The 22,377-nt window shown below is 40.4% G+C and overlaps 2 protein-coding genes across 4 annotated transcripts in view; both read left to right on the forward strand.

Moving 5' to 3' along the window:
• On the forward strand, positions 1-13,778 carry PLIN2 (perilipin 2). 2 transcript variants are annotated; one of them, XM_041485527.1, is made up of 10 exons: positions 10-136; positions 1,383-1,427; positions 2,169-2,225; positions 2,306-2,501; positions 3,152-3,234; positions 3,741-4,026; positions 4,372-4,556; positions 5,319-5,453; positions 6,105-6,395; positions 12,588-13,778. In XM_041485527.1, the coding sequence occupies exons 3-10, from the start codon at positions 2,196-2,198 to the stop codon at positions 12,720-12,722; spliced, it is 1,341 nt and encodes a 446-aa protein (XP_041341461.1). In that variant the 5' UTR covers positions 10-136; positions 1,383-1,427; positions 2,169-2,195; the 3' UTR covers positions 12,723-13,778. The 2 variants fall into 2 exon arrangements, with proteins under 2 accessions (XP_041341460.1, XP_041341461.1); XM_041485526.1 differs by lacking the exon at positions 1,383-1,427 and having other exon boundaries at positions 1-136.
• The window catches only part of HAUS6 (HAUS augmin like complex subunit 6), a 16,948-nt gene continuing 8,242 nt past the window's right edge, over positions 13,672-22,377 (forward strand). Inside the window, exons 1-9 of one of the 2 annotated variants that reach the window (XM_041485522.1) lie at positions 13,672-13,794; positions 14,081-14,185; positions 15,480-15,575; positions 16,312-16,384; positions 17,361-17,493; positions 18,057-18,207; positions 21,456-21,521; positions 21,645-21,696; positions 21,882-22,055. In XM_041485522.1, coding sequence (XP_041341456.1) covers positions 13,751-13,794; positions 14,081-14,185; positions 15,480-15,575; positions 16,312-16,384; positions 17,361-17,493; positions 18,057-18,207; positions 21,456-21,521; positions 21,645-21,696; positions 21,882-22,055 — 894 coding nt within the window. In that variant the 5' untranslated portion in view covers positions 13,672-13,750. The other variant, XM_041485523.1, reaches the window with a different exon arrangement.

A 22,377-nucleotide genomic window follows, 5' to 3' on the forward strand; every position in this document is an offset into this window, starting at 1 on the left:
CGGCGCTGACGCGCGGCGGCGGTGACGCCCCATAAATAGCGGGGCAGGCCGGCGCTCCCCACTCAGCGGCGGCGGCGCCCGTGCCCGCGACCCTGCCCGTGCTCCCGTCGGCGGCGGCTCCGGCTCCTCCTCGCGGGTGAGTACGGCCGGCCCGGTGCTCCGGCGCGACTCTCGGCGGCAGCGCCGGGCGCCGGCCCGCCCGCGGGACTGACTCCGCAATATGGTGGAGCGGAGCGGGCAGGGGCGCGGCCCCGTGTGCGGTGCTGAGCGCCGGGCTGGCCCCGCTGCCCCACGGCCCGGCGTGCTTCGGTGCGCTGGCCGAGGTTCTCCCGGGACCAGAATGTCTCGAGAGCCTCGTCCGCTCCCGAGAGCGGCGTTGGAATGCCCCATCCCGGAAGCGGCCCGTGGGGGCACTTGGGAAAGTGGAGCGCTTTCCTGCTTTGGGTACCGCGGAGAGCCAGAGCAGGCGCCGCGGCTGCTGTGCGTGGCTCATCGCGCTGCTTTCGTGCACTCCTTTCCATAGGGAGGGGGAGAGTAGGAATGAAGTTTGTGATGTAGCGTGTGTGCTTTTCTCTCCAGAAACTTACTGTCTCTGAAATATGCTTGGCCTTGGATTCCAGGCGTCTCACTCACCTGCTCCAGAGGATGGATCCGACTTTTTCTAGGGCTGAACTTATTCAGGGGGTCTCTGAAAGCGTGCAAGATTCTAGTTATCTTTCTTGTGTTTAGGAGGAGGAATAGTTTTACCGGCTAACAGGACTGGGTCATTGACTAAAATTCAAATGCATGTGTGGATTGATTTTATGGGACACACTACGAATATTGAATAATCCCTGTAGTAACATCCCTTCTTCCTTTGAAGGCCAGATTCTGTGGCATTAGCATCTTCTCCTGTTCTGTAGCTTGTTTTACAGTTCATGGTGAAATACAGTGGTACTTCTAGTCATCTGATTTGTAATGCTGTGTAAAAAACACAGCACGTTCCTACAGGTATTTAAATACTTGTTAAATTAAATGAGAACTTCTTTGATACCGCCGTAACCATTGTCTGTTACTTGTTTTCCTTGTGTGTTCCACATACAGTGGTTAATCTCATTACCAGCATTACTTTATGGCACATGTTTGTTAATATGTGCAAATATGTCTGCAAGATGTTAACAGGATGCCTTTGTCCTCATTGTCTGTTATGTAATGGGGAAATGTTTTATTTTACCTCAGATGGAATATTAACATGTTCCTTTTCTACTGTCATACATATGAGACAGAAAACTGCTGTTGGCTCTTTGACAAACCTAGCAAACCAAACCTGGCAAACCTTGTAAACCACAATCCTTTTGAGGACAGACTCCTAGTTTACCTTTTTGTTACCTTTATTCATGCAGATTCTTCTGGAACTTCAGCATTATGTGAAATCATTAATGGAAAAGGTGCTTTTTGCAGATTGAGTTCAGCCTGCATGTGTACATAGGATGACAGTGTGCTTCAGTGTGTTCTCCTTATGTAGTACTGCAATACCCTGTCCCTTCTATAGGGTTCTTTTAGGGACAGCTCTTAGTATTTTCTCCATGGGAATACATGTCGGAATGCATGTTGAGTACTGTAGATTTGTTGAATGACCAATATTTGGAGGTTTTTTCAGTGGGGAATGTGTAATAGTATAGTCTAAATGAGCATAAAGGAGATTTATTTTCTGCAGTAGGGAAATCCAATGGTCTCCGTGTCACAGGAATGCTAACTCCTTAGCAAGCAGAACAGAGTGAGCCTTAGGTGGGCTCCCTAGAAGATCTAATCTAATTAAAGCTATTGGTGGGGGGTTGTTTGTCTGACTTGGACTTCTAAACTAGATTTTCAGTAACTTGCCGCCTGGCTTTTGTTTGTCATGGCTCAAGAGATAAGTCTGTCTTAATTCTTCTAGAAAAAAATGACCCAACCACCTGGTTATTCATCAATGAACTGCTGTACCTTAAAGCCTGTCTCGTGCATATGCTGTACTTGCATTACCTAAACCAAGTTTTGGATTTGTAAATTGTTACAATAGAATGTAATTCCTGTATGCATGAATCCTGATCCCAGTAAATGGGGTGAATCAAGGAAGGTTGTTGGTTTCAAAGTTTGGTGCTTAGATGAGGCAGAGACAATGCCATAACTCATATATGTTTCATTCACAGGCTGTGTAAGGTTCAAGACCTGAAAAAATGGCATTGGCAGCAATTGATCCACAGCAGGTATGTCCAAGTTAGTCCCGTAATTTCCTTGTCTAGGTCAGAAAATAGGAATTAACTAATACCTTTTTCTTTTAAAACAGAACATTGTATCGAGGGTTGCCAACCTTCCTTTGGTGAGCTCCACCTATGATATGGTGTCCACAGCTTACATCACCACAAAGGATAACTATCCTTATCTGAAGTCAGTATGTGAGATAGCAGAGAAAGGAGTGAAGACGATTACTTCAGTAGCCATGACAAGTGCTATGCCTATCATTCAGAAACTGGAACCACAAAGTAAGGCAAAGATGAAGCTGTTGATAACTTTAATTCAACTGATTGTTTTTTGTATCCAGATGCACTTATGGTTTAACATGGTCATGCTGGTCTTGAATGCCATTTCAAGTGGCTGACTGAACCTGTTACCTGACTTGTTGTGTAACTGATTACACATTGATAAGACTTAAAAAAAAGGGTAATAATCCAGCGTGAAAGCAGATACCAGCTTTCATAATACCAAATTGATGGATGATTTTTATACGTGAGATGATTATGCAATTTCTTGCTCAACACCTTCCTCACATTTCACCTGGTTTCAGATGCTACTCTTGTGCTTTCTTACACTGAGAACTGGTTAAATTTGGAAGTTGTGTCACAAGGGTGTTGTAACCAGAAGCCTGGTTTCATAGAATGGCAGAGGAACAGGTGTTTCGGATTCTGCCAGTTGCTTGTAAATTATCAAATGAATTTTCTTCGCCTGCAAGTGAGGATTTTTTTTCTGGCACTGTAAATCTGCCTTTTGTTTGCTTTGCTGACTCAGATCTCACTGAGAAGAGGAGGAAACTACTTCAAGGGTGTTGCATGAGTTCTTTTTCAAGAGGAATTTTCAGTTTTATTTTTACTAGGTGAAAAATAATTAAAACCAACTCTTGTAATTTCTTTTATAGTTGTAGTTGCCAACAACTATGCCTGTATAGGTCTAGACAAAATTGAAGAGAGACTGCCTATACTGAATCAACCCACCGACAAGGTAAGTTCTTTCCATTTATGTATGCTAAGCAGAAGAACCATAAACCCTTCTTTTCTATTATCACTAAAACCCAAGGGAGACGCATTTCAAAAGGCTGTGCCTGAAGCACAGCTTGGAACCAATAAGAAAGTCAAAGATTTATCTGTAGAACTGTTTGTTGCCTTTGGGAGACCATTAAACTTTTTTTTTTTTTAATATTTTAAATTGCTCACTACTTGACAACTTTTCTCTACCAGTGCATTTCACTGGTGGGTGTCTTTTAAAACTTGAGTCTTCGTCTCTTTCTTGCGCGAAGTGCCTGGATTACATTCACTGAAGCTTTTTGAAAACTTCAAAAGCTATGTGGCAGTCATGTTCTTTTTTTCTCCTATACTTATTTTTTTAGGGCAAATTTTCTCCTAGATAACCAATACTTGTACAAGCTTTAGCATGTATTCATTATTTCCTGGATTATGTAGCTCTCACTAGTTAATACTTTCAGTAAATCCACGTATGTCCTATGGCAGGTTGTTGCCAATGCCAAGGATGTAGTTGTTGGAGCCAGAGAAGCTGTAACAACCACTGTGACTGGTGCCAAGGAAACTGTTGCTCACACGATCACTGGAGTTGTGGGCAAGACTAAAGAAGCAGTGCAAGACAGCGTAGAAATGACCAAGTCAGTTGTCAACGGCAGCATTAACACTGTCCTGGGAAGTCGTGTGGTGCAAATGGTGAGCAGCGGTGTGGACAGTGCTCTCACAAAATCAGAGACCCTTGTAGACCAGTATCTTCCACTTACAGAAGCAGAACTAGGTAAGATCACTTGAAGGTTTGATTTTGTTGGAATGCTTATATTGGAGAGAAGCAAACAATCATCCACCTATTGCTTACTCATAGTGGGGAAGGGGGCACATGCTTCCCAAACTGTCTTTTGCCTTGCTGATTGTAACAGCAGCATCTTCACAAGGAAGCAGAATGAAAGTAAGGACTTCTCTGTAAGGTTTCTCTGTATTTCTATCAGCCTAATCATGGTGCTATCATGGTGCTAAAAAACTACTCAATAAGCCCTGTATTCAGCTGTTACTAGGCAGATAAAATTGTCTCAGACATCTTAATTTTTCCTCCAGTAATCAATTTGCTTCCTTTCTATGTACCTAGAGAAAGAAGCTGCAAATGTTGAAGGCTTTGAAGTTGGAGTCCAAAAGCCAAGCTACTATGTTAGACTAGGATCCCTGTCTTCAAAGGTCCGCACACGTGCCTACCAACAAGCCTTAAACAAAGTTAGAGATGCTAAACAGAAAAGCCAGGAGACCATCTCTCAGCTCCACTACACTGTTAGTCTGGTAAGTCTAGACTTCCACTTGACACATAAAAAACACATGTTGGCCTTGGTTTAGAGTGAAGAAAACAGCTGAAAGAGTTGCAGGAAAACTGGGATTGCTCTCTGACTAAATCCACGAATACATTATTACATTAAATACAAAGAATTTGCCATGAAGTAATTTTTGTCACCATTCAGGAGAGTTCTAAATCAGGCTAAGCTGTGAACTAATGAGAATTGCTTGTAGCTGCAAGCACTGCAGAAACAGAAGTGACATGTTTAAATTTACTGCTGTTTTGTAGTGCTGGTTTTGACACATACTTCATTCAGTGAAGAAAGTGTCATGCAATTTAGAAACGCATCAGTCCTTTAAATCCTTTTTATTAGTAAAGTTTCAAATTCTTTTGGGACTTGCTCTCTTGCTGCTTCTGTCTCTTGAGTGTTTCTGGTACTTCAGTAGTCTTACTGAAGTATTCCAGCAAATACCTTTATGTACGTGACAAACTGCGCAGAGTCATGGCCTTCTATACACTTTCAGTTCCTCCAGTAGGATGCCAGTGGGGGATGGGGAAATAGTCGAGGCAGAGGGGAACACTACACAACATCTTTAACTGCTTTCAGTTTTCAATTCTTTGAGACTAAACACACTCTTAGACTCCCCAAAGTTGTTTATACTGAATTTCTGACATATTTTAAAAGGAGGTTACAAAACAGTCAAGGTGGAGAAGCCCTAAAGGAACTGTTTGGACTCTTGCCTCTACTTCCTTATTTGGCTGTATTTCAGATCGAGTATGCCAGAAAGAACGTGAATAGTGCCAATAAGAAACTTCTTGGTGCTCAGGAAAAGTTTTATCAATCCTGGGTAGAATGGAAGAAAAATACAGGCCAAAATGATGGTGATGATCTGCGTAGTGCTGAGGTAAATAGATGTAAATGTATACCAGAAATAAATGTATTTTATCCCATCAAAGTAATGCAAACTAACAGTCCCTAAAGTGTGCAACAGAGAGGCTGCATGCTGAAGCTAAGGACAGCTGACTTCTGAGAACTAGGGGACCTGAACTCTTTAAATTAGTCTACTTGCTGCAAACACTCGGGTTCATTCTCTTCTCTTGAGAATGCTCATCCTGTTTAGCATGTGAACTCATGTTGGGATATCTGTATCTAGATTAGCTAGAAACCATTTATGTGATGTGTCCAAACCAGAAATAATGATTTGTCAGCAGTCTAGGCACAGACTCATTGAGTCCTACACACAGCTTTCAGGAATAGTTTATTGGTTAGAAAGTACTTACCTGCTGTGACTTGTTATCCAGAGCTGAAACAAGAATCTGCTTGACTGTTGCTGGGTAGAAGCTGTCAGTTTCTTTTCACAAAGTACTTGAGTGTTGAAGAAATATCAAGTACTTCTAAGTCTTTGATGCTTCAGACTTACAACCTGGTTTATTATCTGCTGTGCCTTTGTTTCACCTGCTTCCCATTTATTTTGCTTCTTTATGTATCTTGAACAACATAAAGCTGCTTCAGTCATAAAAAGACACTAATGTGCTGTTGTGTTTCTTCTTCCTAGCACATTGAGTCAAGAACTCTAGCTATTGCACGGAGCCTCACTCAGCAGCTTCAGACCACCTGCCTCACACTGGTCTCAAGCCTACAGGGGCTGCCACAGAATGTACAGGATCAGGTTTACAGTGTTGGGTCAATGGCAGGTGATGTCTACCAGAGCTTTCGGTCAGCATCCTCTTTCCAAGAATTATCAGACAGCTTTATTGCAGCTAGCAAAGGACAGCTGAAGAAAATGAAGGAGTCTCTGGATGATGTGATGGATTATCTTGTTAACAACACACCGCTCAACTGGCTGGTAGGTCCCTTTTACCCACAATTGCCTGGCATTCAGCATGCTGAAAGCAAAGGTGAAGGGAAGGAGAGTTCCAGCCAGAAAGACAAACAGCCTGAACACACTACTGAACAAGCTGTATAGCAGGCATGTACTCTGCTGACTGAGCAAATGAGTGGCCTTACTAAGTGTAGCTGTCAAAAAAAATCCATTTTCACCATTTTTTGGTGAATTATTCATAAATACAGGAATAGGGGAATCTAGAGGCGAGGACACTTGCACATGGGCTGTATTGTCCTGTGTAGTTAAGCCACTCTTAAAAATTCAAACGAGATTCAAGTGCCTAAGTATTGGCAGCTGACAGTTGTCGAGGTTCCCTATTAGTCTGTCAAGCACCTTGTGCTTCAGTGGTATTAATACCATTAGTCTAAACGAAACCCACCATAGCTGAAAACCTTTGATTTGTTGCTTAATCTCTACCAGAATGATATAAAAGCCTTACATACCGTGAAATGCATTTAACAGCTCTACAGTCTAGCTGTGTACACTGAAGTGCTATGTTTACTGCAGATCACATATTTGATAAATATGCATCTAACTATTTCAGATTCTGTTGTTACATCATTCCTGACAAAAGTTCTGTGAGTGCAGAATGCCAAAGCTGAAAGTGGGGTTTCTGAATGAGTCAGCTGGAGTAAAATGCTGTGACAGTGTTAACATTAACTGTACAAATTTAGTTATTGTGTAACACAGAATCATAGAATATCTCAAGCTGGAATGGACCCATAAGCATCATCAAGTTTGACTCCTGCTCCTTGCAGGACTACCTAAAAACTAAACCATATGATTAAGAGCATTATGAACACTGTTCCAGTGATTGACCAAATAATTATCAACACATTTTTTAATATGCAGTATAAACATAAGATTCATGCTGTTTGTACCCAGGTGCCTGCTGTTGCGTGTGTGTGTTTTTGTAGCCATCGTTTTGTAACTCATTTTTGTATGTTAGTAATAAATGCTTTAGTAGCCGAAGCCTGTCTCCTTTGTTTTAAAACATTCGAACTTGCTCTTCTGTGACGCTCTCAAACTGGGCCCAGCAGAAAGCAAGTTTGACGTGCAAATGATGTAGATGTGCATTGAAAATGTTTGATGGATAGGTAAGATACAGCTGCAGCATTTCCTTCCTTTTGAATTTCTGTGTATCAGTCTTAGCTTTACTGCTGCTTTTGCTGATCCTTGCTGTTGTCACCTTTAACGATGACCTAAGCTGTGAGCTGCTGGACATTCTAATATTGAAAAGAGATGGATATGGACAAAAGAACCCTCTTGTCCCTTCACAGTAGGTGTTGTATGTGCTTGACTTGGCCATCTACCAGCCTTCTGACTCCCTATAAACAGTGTTTACTTCTCAGCTACATCACCAGTTTTAACTTTATTTTCCTCTTGAACTTGAGCATATGTTAACGCTCAGCTACTTCAGTGAAATTGTTCTCAGTAAGTCCTGTGAACGCCTCCACTGGAAAAGAAGTAGTTACTAAGAAATAAGCTTTCTTGGGTTAGGGCTGTTCAGGTAAGTTGTATCTTTTTTCCTGATGCATGCCCTATACAACTTTGGGTCACAATCATCTAGTGCAGCAATGCCAGCCACTATTTTCAAAGAAGACACCAAATATTGAGGCAAAAATGCAGTTCAAAGAAAACTTATCACATAGTCACACATTGCTACATGGAACAAATACCTCCATGTGGTTTGATGTAGGCATAAAGCAGATTACATGTTGTCCAGCTGTTTAATGTGAGAAGGTTAGCTGTTAGATCGGGGTTGGCCTAGAAGTGTGAGGAAAGACTGTTTTAAGCACAATATTAAACAGCAAAACAGGATTGCAGGTAAAGATTCTGTAGCTTAACAGCTTTTAATACTCACTTTATAGAAGGGTGGTGTTTAATGTTTAACATGAAATTAACATGAGATGGTGAGTCTCCTTTCCAGCTAGGGCCTGAGTTAAGACTTCTGGGGACAGCACTTTCAGGAATTAAGTTGTTTGCTTTACTATTGCATAGATCCAGCAAGAATATCCTCTTTATCTTCATTTGCAATAATACTTTTAGAGTGTATCCACTATTGTCGATTGTTCAGAAACTGAATGGAACTAATTAGTGGTGGGAGCAGTGGGCTGTTCAAAGAAGGGAATTCCCATTCTTCTATGTGTGTTTAGTTGCTCTGGGAGTTCATCTCCTGATGTGATCAATCAAATAAAATATTCAAACTTTTCAATGTATTTTAAGGACTGAGAAATAAACAACATCATTTAGCATTAGTGCAGGAGCAGTCCATTATGTCTGTTCTGTCTTGTTACTGGTTTGTATTCTTGCATGGCTGTCCAGCTTTACTAAATCTCAGCAAGCAGATGAAGTGGAAAGCAAGGAAAACTTGTTACCAGCCTAGACCTCCAAAGAATTTCTTCGTTACCAGGCGCTGTTGGGTGGCTTCTCTTCATGTCACCTGACCTACAACTGGTGGCTGCAAACAGGGCAAGACCTGGTTAAATGCTTACCTAATGGTTGGGCTCCTGTGTCATGTTGTTGTGATAGGTGCTTGTTTTCTGGGATGCTGCCCACCCCCCCAATGTTTTTAAGTTTCTATCCACACACACACAACCCCCCATCAGAATTAGGAGCTCTTCCCTAGTGGAAGAGATGACTGAGTTGTAACAAATTGGTATGTTCCTGATTTTTTAAGTATAATAAAGTTCTGTGGTTAAGATTATTAGTCTCTGCTAATAAGGAGAGCATTGTATGTTTAAACTGATTTGCAACTGTACTTGCATGGGTATCTTATTGCATGTAATTTAGCATAGCATATTCCACACTCCAGTCTAACTGCAGCTCTACAGGCAGAACTTAAGATTTTTCTCTAGTGCGGCTAGAGAGAGACTATTGACATGTCCACTGGAGGCAAGAATGATGCCTTTCAAAGTCTTGTCTTTTTGCCACTGTTTTTGACTGAAGCTGAGGTGCTTCCTCACAAATAAAGAAGGGAAAGCTGAGATACTGCCATCTTACCTGTTTAACTGTATGTATTAAACAGCTCAGCTGTACTGCACAGAAGCTTACTTCCTCTTAGTCCAAAATCATGTTTGAGGATATAGCTTGGGCTAGAAAACTGTGAGGTTTCTCTGGAACCTTTTAAAAAAGGTAAGACCAGATGTGTTGAAAATTATAGGAAGTAGATTCAACAAGGCAGTTAAACTAGATTAAATGGAAGAATGTCAAAGGCTTCTAGGCACACAAAACTTGGGATGGTAAAGGTTAGAATACTAACCTGAAAAAAAGATCATTATCACTTATAAGGTTATTTAGGGTTTATTTAGAAAATTACTTTTTCTCTTACAGAGATCACTCAAAAATTGTTCATGCTAGTTGACATTTCCTCTTCCCAGGTGCATTTAACAGAGAATTATTATTCTATCATTGCTGATAATTGTTTTTTAGAAAAGCTTTCAATATAAGCATTTGTAAATAGCTCCCTATGGTATACCAGTTTTGCAGACATATTTATAGCATTGGTCAAAGCCAAATTACAAGATTTGTATGAGGCCTGGAGTTGCAGTTAGTTTGCCTCAATCTAAAGAAAAGTGTAAAGGTTTGGAAATGTCTCCTATTCTTCAAGATTAATATTTTTGCAATAGTCTTTTCCAGAGTTTAACTTAGGGTAATATTTTATAGCTAGTAAAATAGGTGAAAGGATTTGGGAACAACTGATGAATTATTTCTCATTATTTAAAAAAAGCAGTAACTACCACCAAAAGGCTTTTATAAACCCTCAAAAAGATGAAACGGAACTGAACTTGTTTTTAAGCATGCTTGTTAGTAATTTGCATGATCAGAGTCTTAACATTGCAGCAGCTTGCTGGAGGTATTATGCACAATGTTCGTAAATGAAGTTATATTTGTTTATTGCTGATTCATGGCAATTTTATTTCTTTTGGATAATACAGTCTCTTGATGAGTAAAAATAAGTTCTTGTTCTGAAAGCTCACAAAATGAAAACACTGTGTCAAAATGCTAATGGCTCAGCTTTAAAAACTTAGCAAAAAAAAAAAAAAAAACCAGATTGAAGTTGTTAGTATTGACATCAGCATTTGTGTATGAAGACAGCAAAATGCCATAGTATTTTTTGCACTGTTCTGTGTAGGGATTTTGCAAGTGTTATATCTTTGTAAATGATTTACTGAATCATACAGAGAAATTGCATGAAGAAGAGTTTTATCTGGTCTTACTCTTATTCATTAATTGATAGGAAGTTGAAAGAAAACAGTGAGTCAGCTGGAAGCAAAGATCTTCTACTTAAGCAATCCCATAACATCATGGGCATTGTTTTAGTTAGACTGGTGCCGATACATTCTAATATAATTTAGCATGGTCAAAACTTAGGTGAGTCATACTGACATCCAGTCTGTTTTACTCATGCTGAGATACACTCCAATTTGAAGTTCTCTCATGGCTATCAAAATCTTACTATTACATTAAAGGAGTCAGGTTCTTCTACTGCATGCATTAAGGAGAAGAAAAAAGCAGAAACTTAAACTTGAGCAGTTACTCTGTTGTCACTAAGAACAAAATGGATGTAAGTAATAAGAACCTCTTAAATGTATGATAGAGAAAATTCTGACTGGTCAGACACACTTACTGAATATGGCTGTGTCCTGATCAGTGTAAATACATAAAACTATCCATTTGGGCACATTCTTAAAAACTGCATATGGACTACTTAGTATTTTTAGGACACCTGTATTTGTACTGCAGTATGAAATACAAGCTCAAGTGCTGATAATGGGGAAGCCTGTTGCTTTCTTTAAGTGCAGTAATGAGAATTTTAGGAAAACTGCCATAAGTAGAAAGATGCCAGATAATTCCTGCTGGTAGAAAGTTGTGTTTCCCTAGTGCCTTTTGATCTTTTGGGAAACAAAAATTACTCATCCTATTTTGATCAAGCTTAAGTTCCCAAAGTAGTACATGCATTTCATGGTATTCACAGCAGTGCCTGGTTAGTCACATGTTGCTTAAGTTCTTCTAAAGATCAGTTTTAATAAATAATTAGTATTTCAAAGATCCCTGGTGTCCAATGACAACCTACTCTGTAAGACCAGTAAATTACTGTGTAGTGCTTCTGTATTGTGTACAACCTGGTAGCTGAAGCAGTAGTCCCTTTATTTGATACATTGTCTGCCCTTCTGACCTGTCATCGTAGCAGGCAAAGCACAGATTTTTCTTGCTTACTGTCTTTCATTGAAGTAAGTTATAAGGTGTTTTGCAGTTAGGGAATGCATCAAAATGCCTCTTTAGTCAGTGCTGAGTTTAAGTTACAGAAATGCCTACAAGCTACTGTTGCTTTGAACATGCAGAACCAAGGTCTTGTCAAAATGCAGCAGTAGTTATTTGCTGATAGTGTGTCTGGCTCTAAGTATGTCACATCACCAACATTAAAACTAACCATTAATCATATTACAGATGTGAGTATTTTTCACTTGGGGCAAAAAACTTAGGAGTAAATTGCTTAATTTTATCCCATTTTTCAGAAGTGCCTAAGTAATCTAAGTCCTACTAAGGGGACTTAAGGGTTGGGACTTAAGCTCCTAAGTGTCTTAGCCAACATTTTTAGAAGTCTGTTAACATCATGTATCCACTGATGTCTTTCTGGCAATTCCTGAAACCCTGTGCTGATTAGCAGTACAGAATACTATACATGTACTTAAAACAGAGGCGAAAGTGAGATTGCAGTTCCAGGTATTTGTTTTGTCAGAAAAGGTTTGATGCAGTAGGCAGGCAGAGCAACACAGCAACCTGTATCAATCTCCTCAGGGCAGATTACTTTGTATAGTCCGTTGCTTCGGTGAAAAGAAGAAAGGCAAAATTAGTTTGAAAACCTCCTTTCTTAATTTTCCAGTAACTAGTTTCACTACATTCAGCTCTTTTCCATCTCTACTATAAAATCTGACCTTCTAAGCAACTGATTTCCATTTTGTGTAGTATTTGATTTGTCTTAATGGTTCCTGTTTCCTTTGTGTCTGAGCATATTTCACTCTGTAATCAGGTGTTTGGTCTGATTTCTAGAGGTGCTGAGCACCTTTGTGTCTTGTCTTCAGTGAAGGAGTGCTGCACAAATTTGTTAAGTTTTACTTTTGAATTGATTGAAATTTCATTCCTACACAGGTTCCAGATTTCGCTATTACAGACCTGTCTTCAGAGTCAGATGATGTCCCAGACATTTTGGATTTGGATGAAGAGGATCAACAGGATTTTTCACGCACAAATGGTCCTTACATTACGGGGCAAAGAGCTGAATAGAGAAGCATAAAAATGTCTTTTTGATACAATGTACCTTTGCCATGTTTAATTTAGATTCCTCCTTTTTAAAGATGAACCTGTCTAGTTTAGGGATTATGGGGATACTTTTTTAAAAATCAGTACTGTTTCACTTAGCTGCATCAAAATCTGGGTTTTTCAATGTAAGGCATACACGCTACATTAATTGGTTATCGCAGGTGTCAGGCTCCAATTCTACAAGCCAGGTATAGCCTAACCAGTGTATCCAACTAATCTGATTTTTATTGATGATTTGTTCTCCTGCTGGTAGCAGCCATGAGAACACCCCAGTGCTTTGCATACAGGGCTGCCAACAAAAGGAGTTGATGAGGATTTGCCCACTTTCAGTCTATGTGAAAAGCAGTGCTGCATCTACCTCTTTGCTGCTGGAAGGGGTAAGAGACTTTGTCTATCTCAGATTTTCTCAGGTTCTTTTGTTAGGCTCTGCACCTACAGAGCTTAGAGGCTTAGAGCTTTCCTTTGGCAAGAGTGCTTTATGCACCAAAGGACTTCCTTTCTTTCCACATGCCTTCTGTGTGCAAATATTATGGCTGGCATGACGCTATCAGTTGTGGCACCTGAGACTAAAGGGAGTAAATGTTTCAATATTAAAGTGTTTGGGGTATAAGAATAGCATTTAAATAAGAAAGAGGAAGAGATTGTAAAAAGAAAGGACAACAGAGAGTAAAGAAAGACTTCGGACAAAAGAAAATTTGGAAAAAAAAGAGGGAATTGAGTGTAAGGAGAGTTCTGGGCAACAGTGATTTTAAAAAAATATTTTAATAAAATCTCAATCAGTTATTTGCTAAGGGCTGGTGAGTCTGCATTTGCTCGCACACAGTACCTTTTCCAGGAGTTGGGAAGAGAGGGGACGGGACTGGAGGCGGACTTGTTACCATTTCTTTGCGAGGAGCAGGCCGGGCTGCTGCGGCGGCGAGCTCTCCGTGCGGTCGGTGTGCGTGCTGCTGCGGCACCGCGCCGGCTGAGGGCCTGCAAGTCTGCTCGCTGAAATGCCTTGGAATAAAAGTTTGAACCGGACAGCACACTTGTCGGTGTGAGTTTTTCTTGTTAGGGTTAGGGTTTGGGTTTTTTGTGTTTTCTTTTCTTTTTTTTTTTTTTTTTTTTCCCCTTCCTTTAAATTGGTTTTGTTTTGTTGGTTTGTTTTGGGCTTTTTGTTTGTTTGGGTTTTTGTTTTGTTTTCTTTTGGTTTTGGGGGCTTTTGTTTGTTTGGGTTTTGGGTTTTTTTTGTTTGTTTGTTTTTTTGTTTGTTTTTTGTTTGTTTGTTTGTTTGTTTTTCCCACCCCCGAGTAAATTCTGCAGTCCGATTATGAAAAACGAAGGGCCCTCTGGAGGGATACCGGCACCGGGACTACACCTCCCGTGAGGCAGCGCGTCCGGCTCGCCTCGACTTCGGACGCCGGTGGCGGACGGGAGGTCTCGCGAGGGTAGGGGAGTGGTATGGGTGGGCCCGCGCGCGGGAGAATTTGGCGGGCTCGGGAAGATGGCGGCAGCGCCGGCGTCTTTAGGGCGCCGGCGCCCGAGAGCTGCCGTGGGCGCTCAGTGGGAGAGCGATCACCTCTGGATCTGTTTGCTGGCCTTGGGCTTCGACCCGAAACACCACCGTGGCATAAAACTAGGGAGGTTAGTGCTAGGGAGGGCCGGGGGTGGGCGGAGGTGGGGGGTCCGAGCGGGGCCCCGGTGTCACTCGGGAGCGCGAGGCGGGAGCGTCTCGCCATGGCCGCCGAGGGGCCCGGTGCCCCTGGCGACATAGGACGCGCGGGAAGTGCCCGCAGTGCCGCCACAGTCCACATTGTCTCAGACTTTCTGAAGAAATGAAGTCCAGGAATGGTGAGAACTCCTGCTTCCCCTCATAGTCCAGTGGGGAAGGCGGGGGCTTCCTAGCCGTGTTTTGAAAACTTACCTTGAAAGGTAGCACTCTTGCCGGAATTGTTTCATAGCACCGTGACCATTATGGGGCTGGAATGGACCTTAAAACATCACATAGATCCAACCCCGCCCCTCCGCCATGGGCCAGGTTGCTTAAGACCTTCCCCATCCTCAAGGTACTGTTCCCCAGCCTTAAACACTTTAAGGGTCGGGGCATCTGCAGCCTCTCTGGGCAACCTGTTCCAGTGTCTCACTACTGTCACAGTAAAGATTTTTTCCCAAATACCTATTTCATAGGCACGGATTTCTACCATATCTCTAACATACCTAACCTAAATTTTCCCCCTTTCAACTTGTACCCATTACTCCTTTTTTTTCACAACAATTCCACTACAGTCCCTCTCCAGCTTCCCCGTAGGTCCCCTTCATATACTGTAAGGTTGCTATAAGGTCTCGATGTAACCTTCTTTTCTCCTGAACAGCCCCAGTTCTCACCGTCTTTGTAGGGGAGGTGCTCCAGTCTACTTTTCAACTTCATGCCTCTTCTCTGGGCTTGATCCGACAGTTCCATGTCATTGTTTAGCTGGGGGCACCAGAGCTGAATGCAGCAGTCCAGGTGGGAGGCGTCTCACAAGAGCAGAACAGAAGAGCAGAATTCGACCTGTTGACCACAGTTTTTATTGCAGCCCTGGATTTAACCCATGTTAAATAGGATGAAGGGTGTATACTTTTACATAGCAAATACAGCATTCAGTTAATTATTCTGTAACATAACACTGTTTTGTAGTCTTTAGCAGCCTGTTAATTTGTTGCCATAACTACTTCTGATGTGGGTATTTGTTTGTGTATTAGGGATATGTTTGCTAAACCTAACAGCAGAGCGTTTTCTGCCCTTGCCCGCTTCTTGTTTACTAAGCTGGATAAGCGCCGTGCAAGAAAAGCTTTCACGTAAGTGTTTGGCTTCTGAGGTTACTGCTGTGCCCTTAATTAAGAATATGTTTTATATAGTTGCTGGAGGGGAAGGAGGTGGTTTCTTGGGGAATACTTCGGAAGAAGAGCATACAGGCAGAGAATTTGTGTCATTTTGATCAGTCTGAAACCTTGCCTTAATTAGTTGTTTCTGTTGGCAACTTTGATATAAATTTTAATAGCTGATAAATAATCTACTTCTCCCATTCTTTCTCACCAAACAATTAACATTTGCCATTTATGGATTGTTTCCAGGACCTTCAACATGGCAAGAACCTTATGTACTTTAATAGCCTAGGTGTACTCTCCGTTTCAGTTTATGCATTTGAATGCATAAGCTGAAACAGCTCTGTCATACAAAAAAAACCTGTCTCCATGCATGGCAGGAGGAAGACCAGTGATATGAAAATGGTCAGGTTTCTGCCCTCTTTTTTTTCGTCTTCTTCCTCTGTCCCAAGTTAGAAAGAGCTGCAGACAAACAATCTGGAATAATCTGTAATTAATTTACGGAAAGAAAACATTGTCATTTGACAAACCTTTATCTGTTCTTGGTCTAGGGTATATACTCCTCATTTTCTGGCTTGGCATCAATACAAAATCTGTGTCTTACTCTTGTTTTTACAGTGGTTAATTAGGAATCTGAATATTTGAATGTGTTTTGACATGGCTCTTTTTTTTTTTTTTTTTTTTTCCTCCTCCTCTTCTAAATGAAAAGGCAATCTGGAGACAAAAAGCTACTAAGTCCTAGATTTAGGAAGTACTGCTGTCTGTGGCTAAGGGAAATTTCAGTGAGTATTAAGAAGTTATGCTCTACTGGTTTCTGTGACCTTATTCTTTTTTTGAGGGAACTGTTTTATATCAGAGTTTTAAATAAGGATTTTTTTATCAAAGAATTCAGTTTTGCCTTGTATATTCTTTCATACGGTTTATCTTGGTTTATTTTCCTTAAAGACAAGACGTTGGCATTGGGTAATTTAGAAGACAGAGACCTAGTTGGGTCCTAAAATTGCTGTGACTTGCTTTTGGGTAACAGTATTTGATTAAATGGAAGTCTAGAGAGTCCCTTAGCCCTGGGTGGGAATAAGTTCATTCATCTTGAGGGTTGTTTGTTTAAGTTGCCTGGGAAGGTGTTTCTTATTGTGTAAGCTGAGTCAGATGCATGAAAAACTTAATTAATAGTATTTTCTTGTATATGGGAAAGGGGCTGCAATGTAAGGCAAGCTTTTTTAAAGATAAAGCAAAAACATTTCAAGTATTGTTGGTTATTATGTTGCTTTCTTATGCTGCCTTTGTTTTAATGAATGTTCTAAAAATCTTGTCTTTATGTTCCTCAACATGTCACTATTTTAGTAATAGTGAGTAAGGTGAAAACCAATGATGCAGTGTCTTTAAATATGATTAAAGTACACTGATTCATGACTTCAGTAGAAAATAAGAAAGAAAACTTGAATGTGTTTTCAAAGGTAGGTGTTAACAATTAGGAATGAGGAGGGCACCTATTTTTAATGTTTATCCAACAGTGATTTCATTCTTTGCATTGAAACCATCTTGTGTACAGAACAGAGTGAGTGTTGGGAACATTGGAAAAAGCTTTATACTCTTCTGCTGACCACAGCAGGTGTTAACAAGGGTGGACAAAGTAATTTAACTTTGTATCAGGCTTGCTAATGGGTAATCTGCAGCATTTTGGTATGCTTTGATTGCTGTTGTTTATGCTTTACTTCTCAGATTAGTTTTGTGTTTAAAATGATTGTACTTTTCTAGCAGCAGAAGGAATTAAATCTCCCACGGATTACACCTTCCGCACTGATTTGTCCTGGTGGTGCTAAATTTGTTCATGTGCTCTACTGTTTTGCAAGATACATAATGATTGAGAAGATGAAAAAGCTCTCTGTAGGTAAGCTGTATGGGACAATAAAAATGCTTCATGTGTTGAGTTTGTAAATGTATCAAGTCTTTCATATGTGACAGGAGCTTTAAGAAGTTCTTTGCTGGATGCTCAGGTGAAAGTCTTTCACGGGGTTCTGCGCATTTGCATAGAGCTACTGGTGATAGAACTTTGCAGATGGTTTTACTCTCTGTTGCTTTATGGGTCTTGTTCCAAGGTTCACCTATGCAATGCTCTGCACCATTACCCATACAAGTATTGGTTTGGTCCAAAAGTATTGGACAGCTACACTGTTTTCTTTCTTGGCACTTGAGGAACTCTGAAAAATCAGGTCTGTCTGTTTTGGCATCTTGTATTATTGTAACCTAAAGAATATAGAAAGAGAATGAGAGTGTGGGAATGAAGATGTATGCAACAGAGAGAAAGGCAAAAGTGGCAGTACCCTGCATGCTGTGTTTCAGTCCAGGTAAAAATTAGCGTCTTGATTTGTGATTCTTGCAGTTTGATCTAGGTAGATTAGGAAGTTGTCCGTTTGCTAAAATAATGCAATCCAAACCCTGGCTTTTATTTAGGCACTGGTGGTATACGTTATGCTGAAGCTGTAATGTGGAGACCTCGGGATATGTACATAGCAAAAGCAAGACACAGAGTTGCATACAATAAACTGCTGCAAAATCTTCAAAGGGAAGACATTGTTTTTCAAGAATACTGGAGAAAAGTATGGTAAGTAATTAAAAGAGAGTCTTTTCATAAAAGCTGACTTGTGTATGTGTTTTTAGAAGGATTTGAAAAATCTATATATGCTTTACATCACAGAACTCATTGTGTTGAACTCCTCTCATATTTTCCCCCTTTGCTTTCTTTCATCAGCAGTTCTACTGCTTGTAGATCTTTTGTGAAGCATAGTAGTCTAAAGAAATTAATCATTTAGAAGATGCTATATGTTACTTGGGCATTAAAATGGTTAGGGAATTCTACATTTATAGGAGTATGATTTCCTCTGAACGGTCATATCCTGAAATAAAACATTCTGAAGATGAAACATTTGGATTTGTTTATTGACTGTGAGACACATTTTATTTACTTAAACCTTAATTATTTCGCCAAAAGTATGCTATTCTTAGTTCTTGTTTATGGCAAATACTCCCAGCTTGAGAAATGTCATGATCTGCAACTTTATCTGCAAACATAGAGCTGTGTTTCAGCAGAATTTACAGAATTTGTGTAGGATAGTTTACATGACTGGGGCACTGTCATGGACAGTTGTGAGTTGTTTAGTAAATGGCAGAAGAGGGCGAGGGGTTGCACTGTAGGTGAAAGAGCAGTGTCAGTATTATATGTGCATGTAGTATAGCTCCATACAAGAGGACCGGTCATGTTTCATGCCTTTGGATGAGAGTTTAGCATCCAGGGAGACCTTGTGGTGACTGTCTGCTGACCTTGATTCTTACAGAGGACTTCAGCTTACCCTGGTATTCACTGGGAAAGTGGTTCAGTGATGCATTAGCAATGTAAGAAGGGGGAGTACCTGGAGGATGACTTTGTGATGCAGTCACTAAGTGTGCTGAGTAGGAGCGGTACTCTCTTGAACTTGCTATGTGTAAATGAGAGAAACAACTTCTTTGGAGACATTACAGGACTTTTATGGTCACTGCAGCCAAGACTGTAGAACTTTAAATGCAAAGGAATGTGAGGAAGACAAGAGGGAAACTGATGACACTGGCCTTTTAATTTGAGTGTATTTCCACTGGCCTAGGCAACTATAGGAGGTTTCTTGTGGAAAGCAGGAAAGCTCATGAGTGATAGGATGCTTTCAGAGATCCTTGCTGAAGCTTATGTGTGATCCATCTTCTTAAGTCAAAAAACAAACAGATGCAACAAGGAACCAGCCTCATTAAGACAGTGTATCAACATATGAAATACAGAAAAGGGAACTGACTCTTAAGACGCAAATACAGAAATGTTTCATGGGTGTGCAGTGATGTATCTAGGAAGGCCTAAGTTCAGCTAAACCTCCAAGAGCCTGCTAGGAGCTTGAATAAAGAATCCTGTGGTATGTTATTAGGAGGTGGAAGTGCATGGAGGATTTGGATCTGCTTCTGAACAAAATGGTAAGTTGCAAGTCTCACAGGTTGGAATACCCAATATGTACCTTGCCTTGGGCTGCATGGGTAAGATCAGTAGCCCAGACTCTGTGCCAAGAAGCAGTGGGGAAAGAACCAACAGAACACTGACAGCAGAAGAGAGTAAAACAAAGGTTTCATTGCTTTCATCCAGCGGCACAGGGATACTTACCTGACATTGTTTCAGAACATATCTGACATACTTGGAAACACAGAAGGCTAGTTAAAGGGGTGAGCCCAAAGGGTGACAGTGCCTCAAATTTTACTCAAGTAGCTGGTCTATGAGTGGAGTTCCTATGAGGCTGGTGCTGTGTCTTCTTAAGGAATATGGATGACAGGCTTGAATACAGACCCACCAAACCTGCAGATAGTGCCAGACTGTGAGGAAGGAAGATACTGCAGTGGGGAAGCATTTCACAGAGAGACCTTGCTGGGTCTGGGGACTTGCACAACAAAAATAGTGTGGGGTTTAACAAAGACCAGTGTGAGGTCCTGCACCTAAGATAGAGAATAGTCCCCAACAGCAGCACAGGTTTGTGGGTGATTAGCTGTGGAGTAGCTCTGCTAAGAAGAATCAGAACTGAGAGTACTCTGTGGCCACAAGCTGACCATGAGTCAGCAGTGTGTCCTGGTAATTAGGATCAGCAGCATGCCATGTTGTATGGGAATGAGCACTGGTCAGCAAATGGTGGGCAATTATATTATGCATCACACATTTTTCTTCAGTTTTACTATTTTCTCTCTTTTTCCTTTACATCTGTGTTACATTATTTTTATTTCAGTTATTAAACTCTTCTTAGCCCATAAATTTTACCATTTTTCAGATTCTTCCTGTTCTGCTGGGTCTGGGGAGGTGGGAGGTGAGTGGGCAGCTATGTGGTACTTAGTTGCTGGCTGGAGGTGGCAATTCTAATGCCACATGTGGAATACTATGTTCAGTTTTGATCAGCCCACTTGAAGGTAGAGAATGAAAGATGGGAGAGATACTAGCAGAGGACTGCAGTGGATTAGAGGATTTCAGAGTGTGAAATGTCTGCATAAAAGCTGTAGAAATTTGGTTTGTTTAGCTTGAAAAAGGCAATGCTAGGGGTTTAATCAGAGCTTCGGTGTCTAAAAAGTAGTTGTAGAGAACATAGAGGTACTCTTCACACAGATATGTCCTGACAGAACAAAGCAGCAGGTGTTTTGGGGAAAACTCCACTGGAGGTTTTAAAAAATCTCTTGTGAGAACAATTAAACTGAAAAAGGTTGCCCTCAGAAGTGAAATATTGGAAATGTTCAAGACTTGGTTTGACAAGATCATGAGTAGCATAATTAAAGGCTCTGCTTTCAATGGAAGGCTCAAAAATACAATTTCCAGAGGTCAAAGTCTCCTAAATGTCTCTGATTCCTGTAATTCTTTGTCTCCTATGACCTTGTTTGGGAAATATTACTACTGTTTACTCTTTGACTGAAACCCTTCAAAAATGTAATTCTTTTTAGGTTTTTTTTTTTTTAATTCTTGACAATGCATCTGAACTCTGAAGATCCTTTTGAATGCAGCATGATTTAGGCACCCAATTTTTCTGAAAATCAGACTACTACGTTTTTACATGCTTAAAATGTCAATAAAAGCACTTTGACAAAAGAGCTTCTGTGGTCTAGCTGCTTGTACTCCAGTACAAGTATTCTGTTCTCTGGTCTTTTGAAAGTGAGGAATTTGGATGCTGTAGAATTGCTGAATATATTTGTAGTTCGCATTGATAATAGACACTTGTAGTAACTTATTGCTGTTGGGATGAGAAACAATTGGTTAGTTACTGTAAACAATTCTGATAAGCCTGTACTAGTTGTTGGATTTTTTTCTAGGATTTTAATTAGTGATATAAAGCAGACAAAGAAGGAATATGCAGTTGTGCAGAAGCAGTTTTACAGGTAAGTGCTATTCCTTGTAACTAAGTTCAGATGTATGAAATAGATTAGATGCTCAGTTTTATGAAATATGAACTGTAATTTCATTGTAGTCCGCTTGAACTTTTGTTTTGCATGTGCATGTAGGATGAAGCAAAATGACCAAAACAAAAATGACACAACTGAGAGAATTCAGAAGGTGAGCATTTTGTTCCTGCTGTGACAGTGTGTTGATTTCTTCAACACCTACTGTCAGATACTGTTATTTGCACTTTTCTACCTGTGGTTATGCCACTTTCATCTGCCTTCATGCTGTTTTGATACTCTGTCATTATAGGTGTTACAGCAAACATTTTAACAGTGTTTTTCTTCTTTCCTGTTAAGGTCCGCAGTATGTGGACACTTATAATAGAAATGCTTTCATCTCTGAAAAAGGAAAAGGAGGTTGTGGATTCTGTACTTGAAGACTGCGTTAACCCATGTATTCTAGATGGAACTGATGTTGTTTTGAGTGTTCCACCGTTGTTGGTTTACCAAGTTGAAAGTAACATACATAGAGTAAGTGGTTTTTGTCCTTCTTGCTGAATTGCTAAACGGCTTTCATTTAGTCTCCAGGGATGCAGTAAAGTATCTTAAAAAATTAAAAAAGTACTTAATGGATTATTAGAGGTAATTGCAGAAGGATGCATGAAAAACATGTAATTCCTATGCAGAGATTTCTTATTAGTGCTCTTTTGTATTCATTATTTCTAACCCGTTAACTTTTTCAGTTTAGTAAATACATTAATGAGTCTGCTTGACTTTTTTGTGGTTTAGACATTAAAATTATGTTGACTGTTTTAACTGGTGGTTCAACTAATTGGCTTTTGTTTCCATTTTG

The sequence above is a fragment of the Pyrgilauda ruficollis genome, unplaced genomic scaffold (assembly GCF_017590135.1).
Source record: "Pyrgilauda ruficollis isolate IOZ18807 unplaced genomic scaffold, ASM1759013v1 scaffold71, whole genome shotgun sequence".
Classification (NCBI taxonomy): Eukaryota; Metazoa; Chordata; class Aves; order Passeriformes; family Passeridae; genus Pyrgilauda; species Pyrgilauda ruficollis.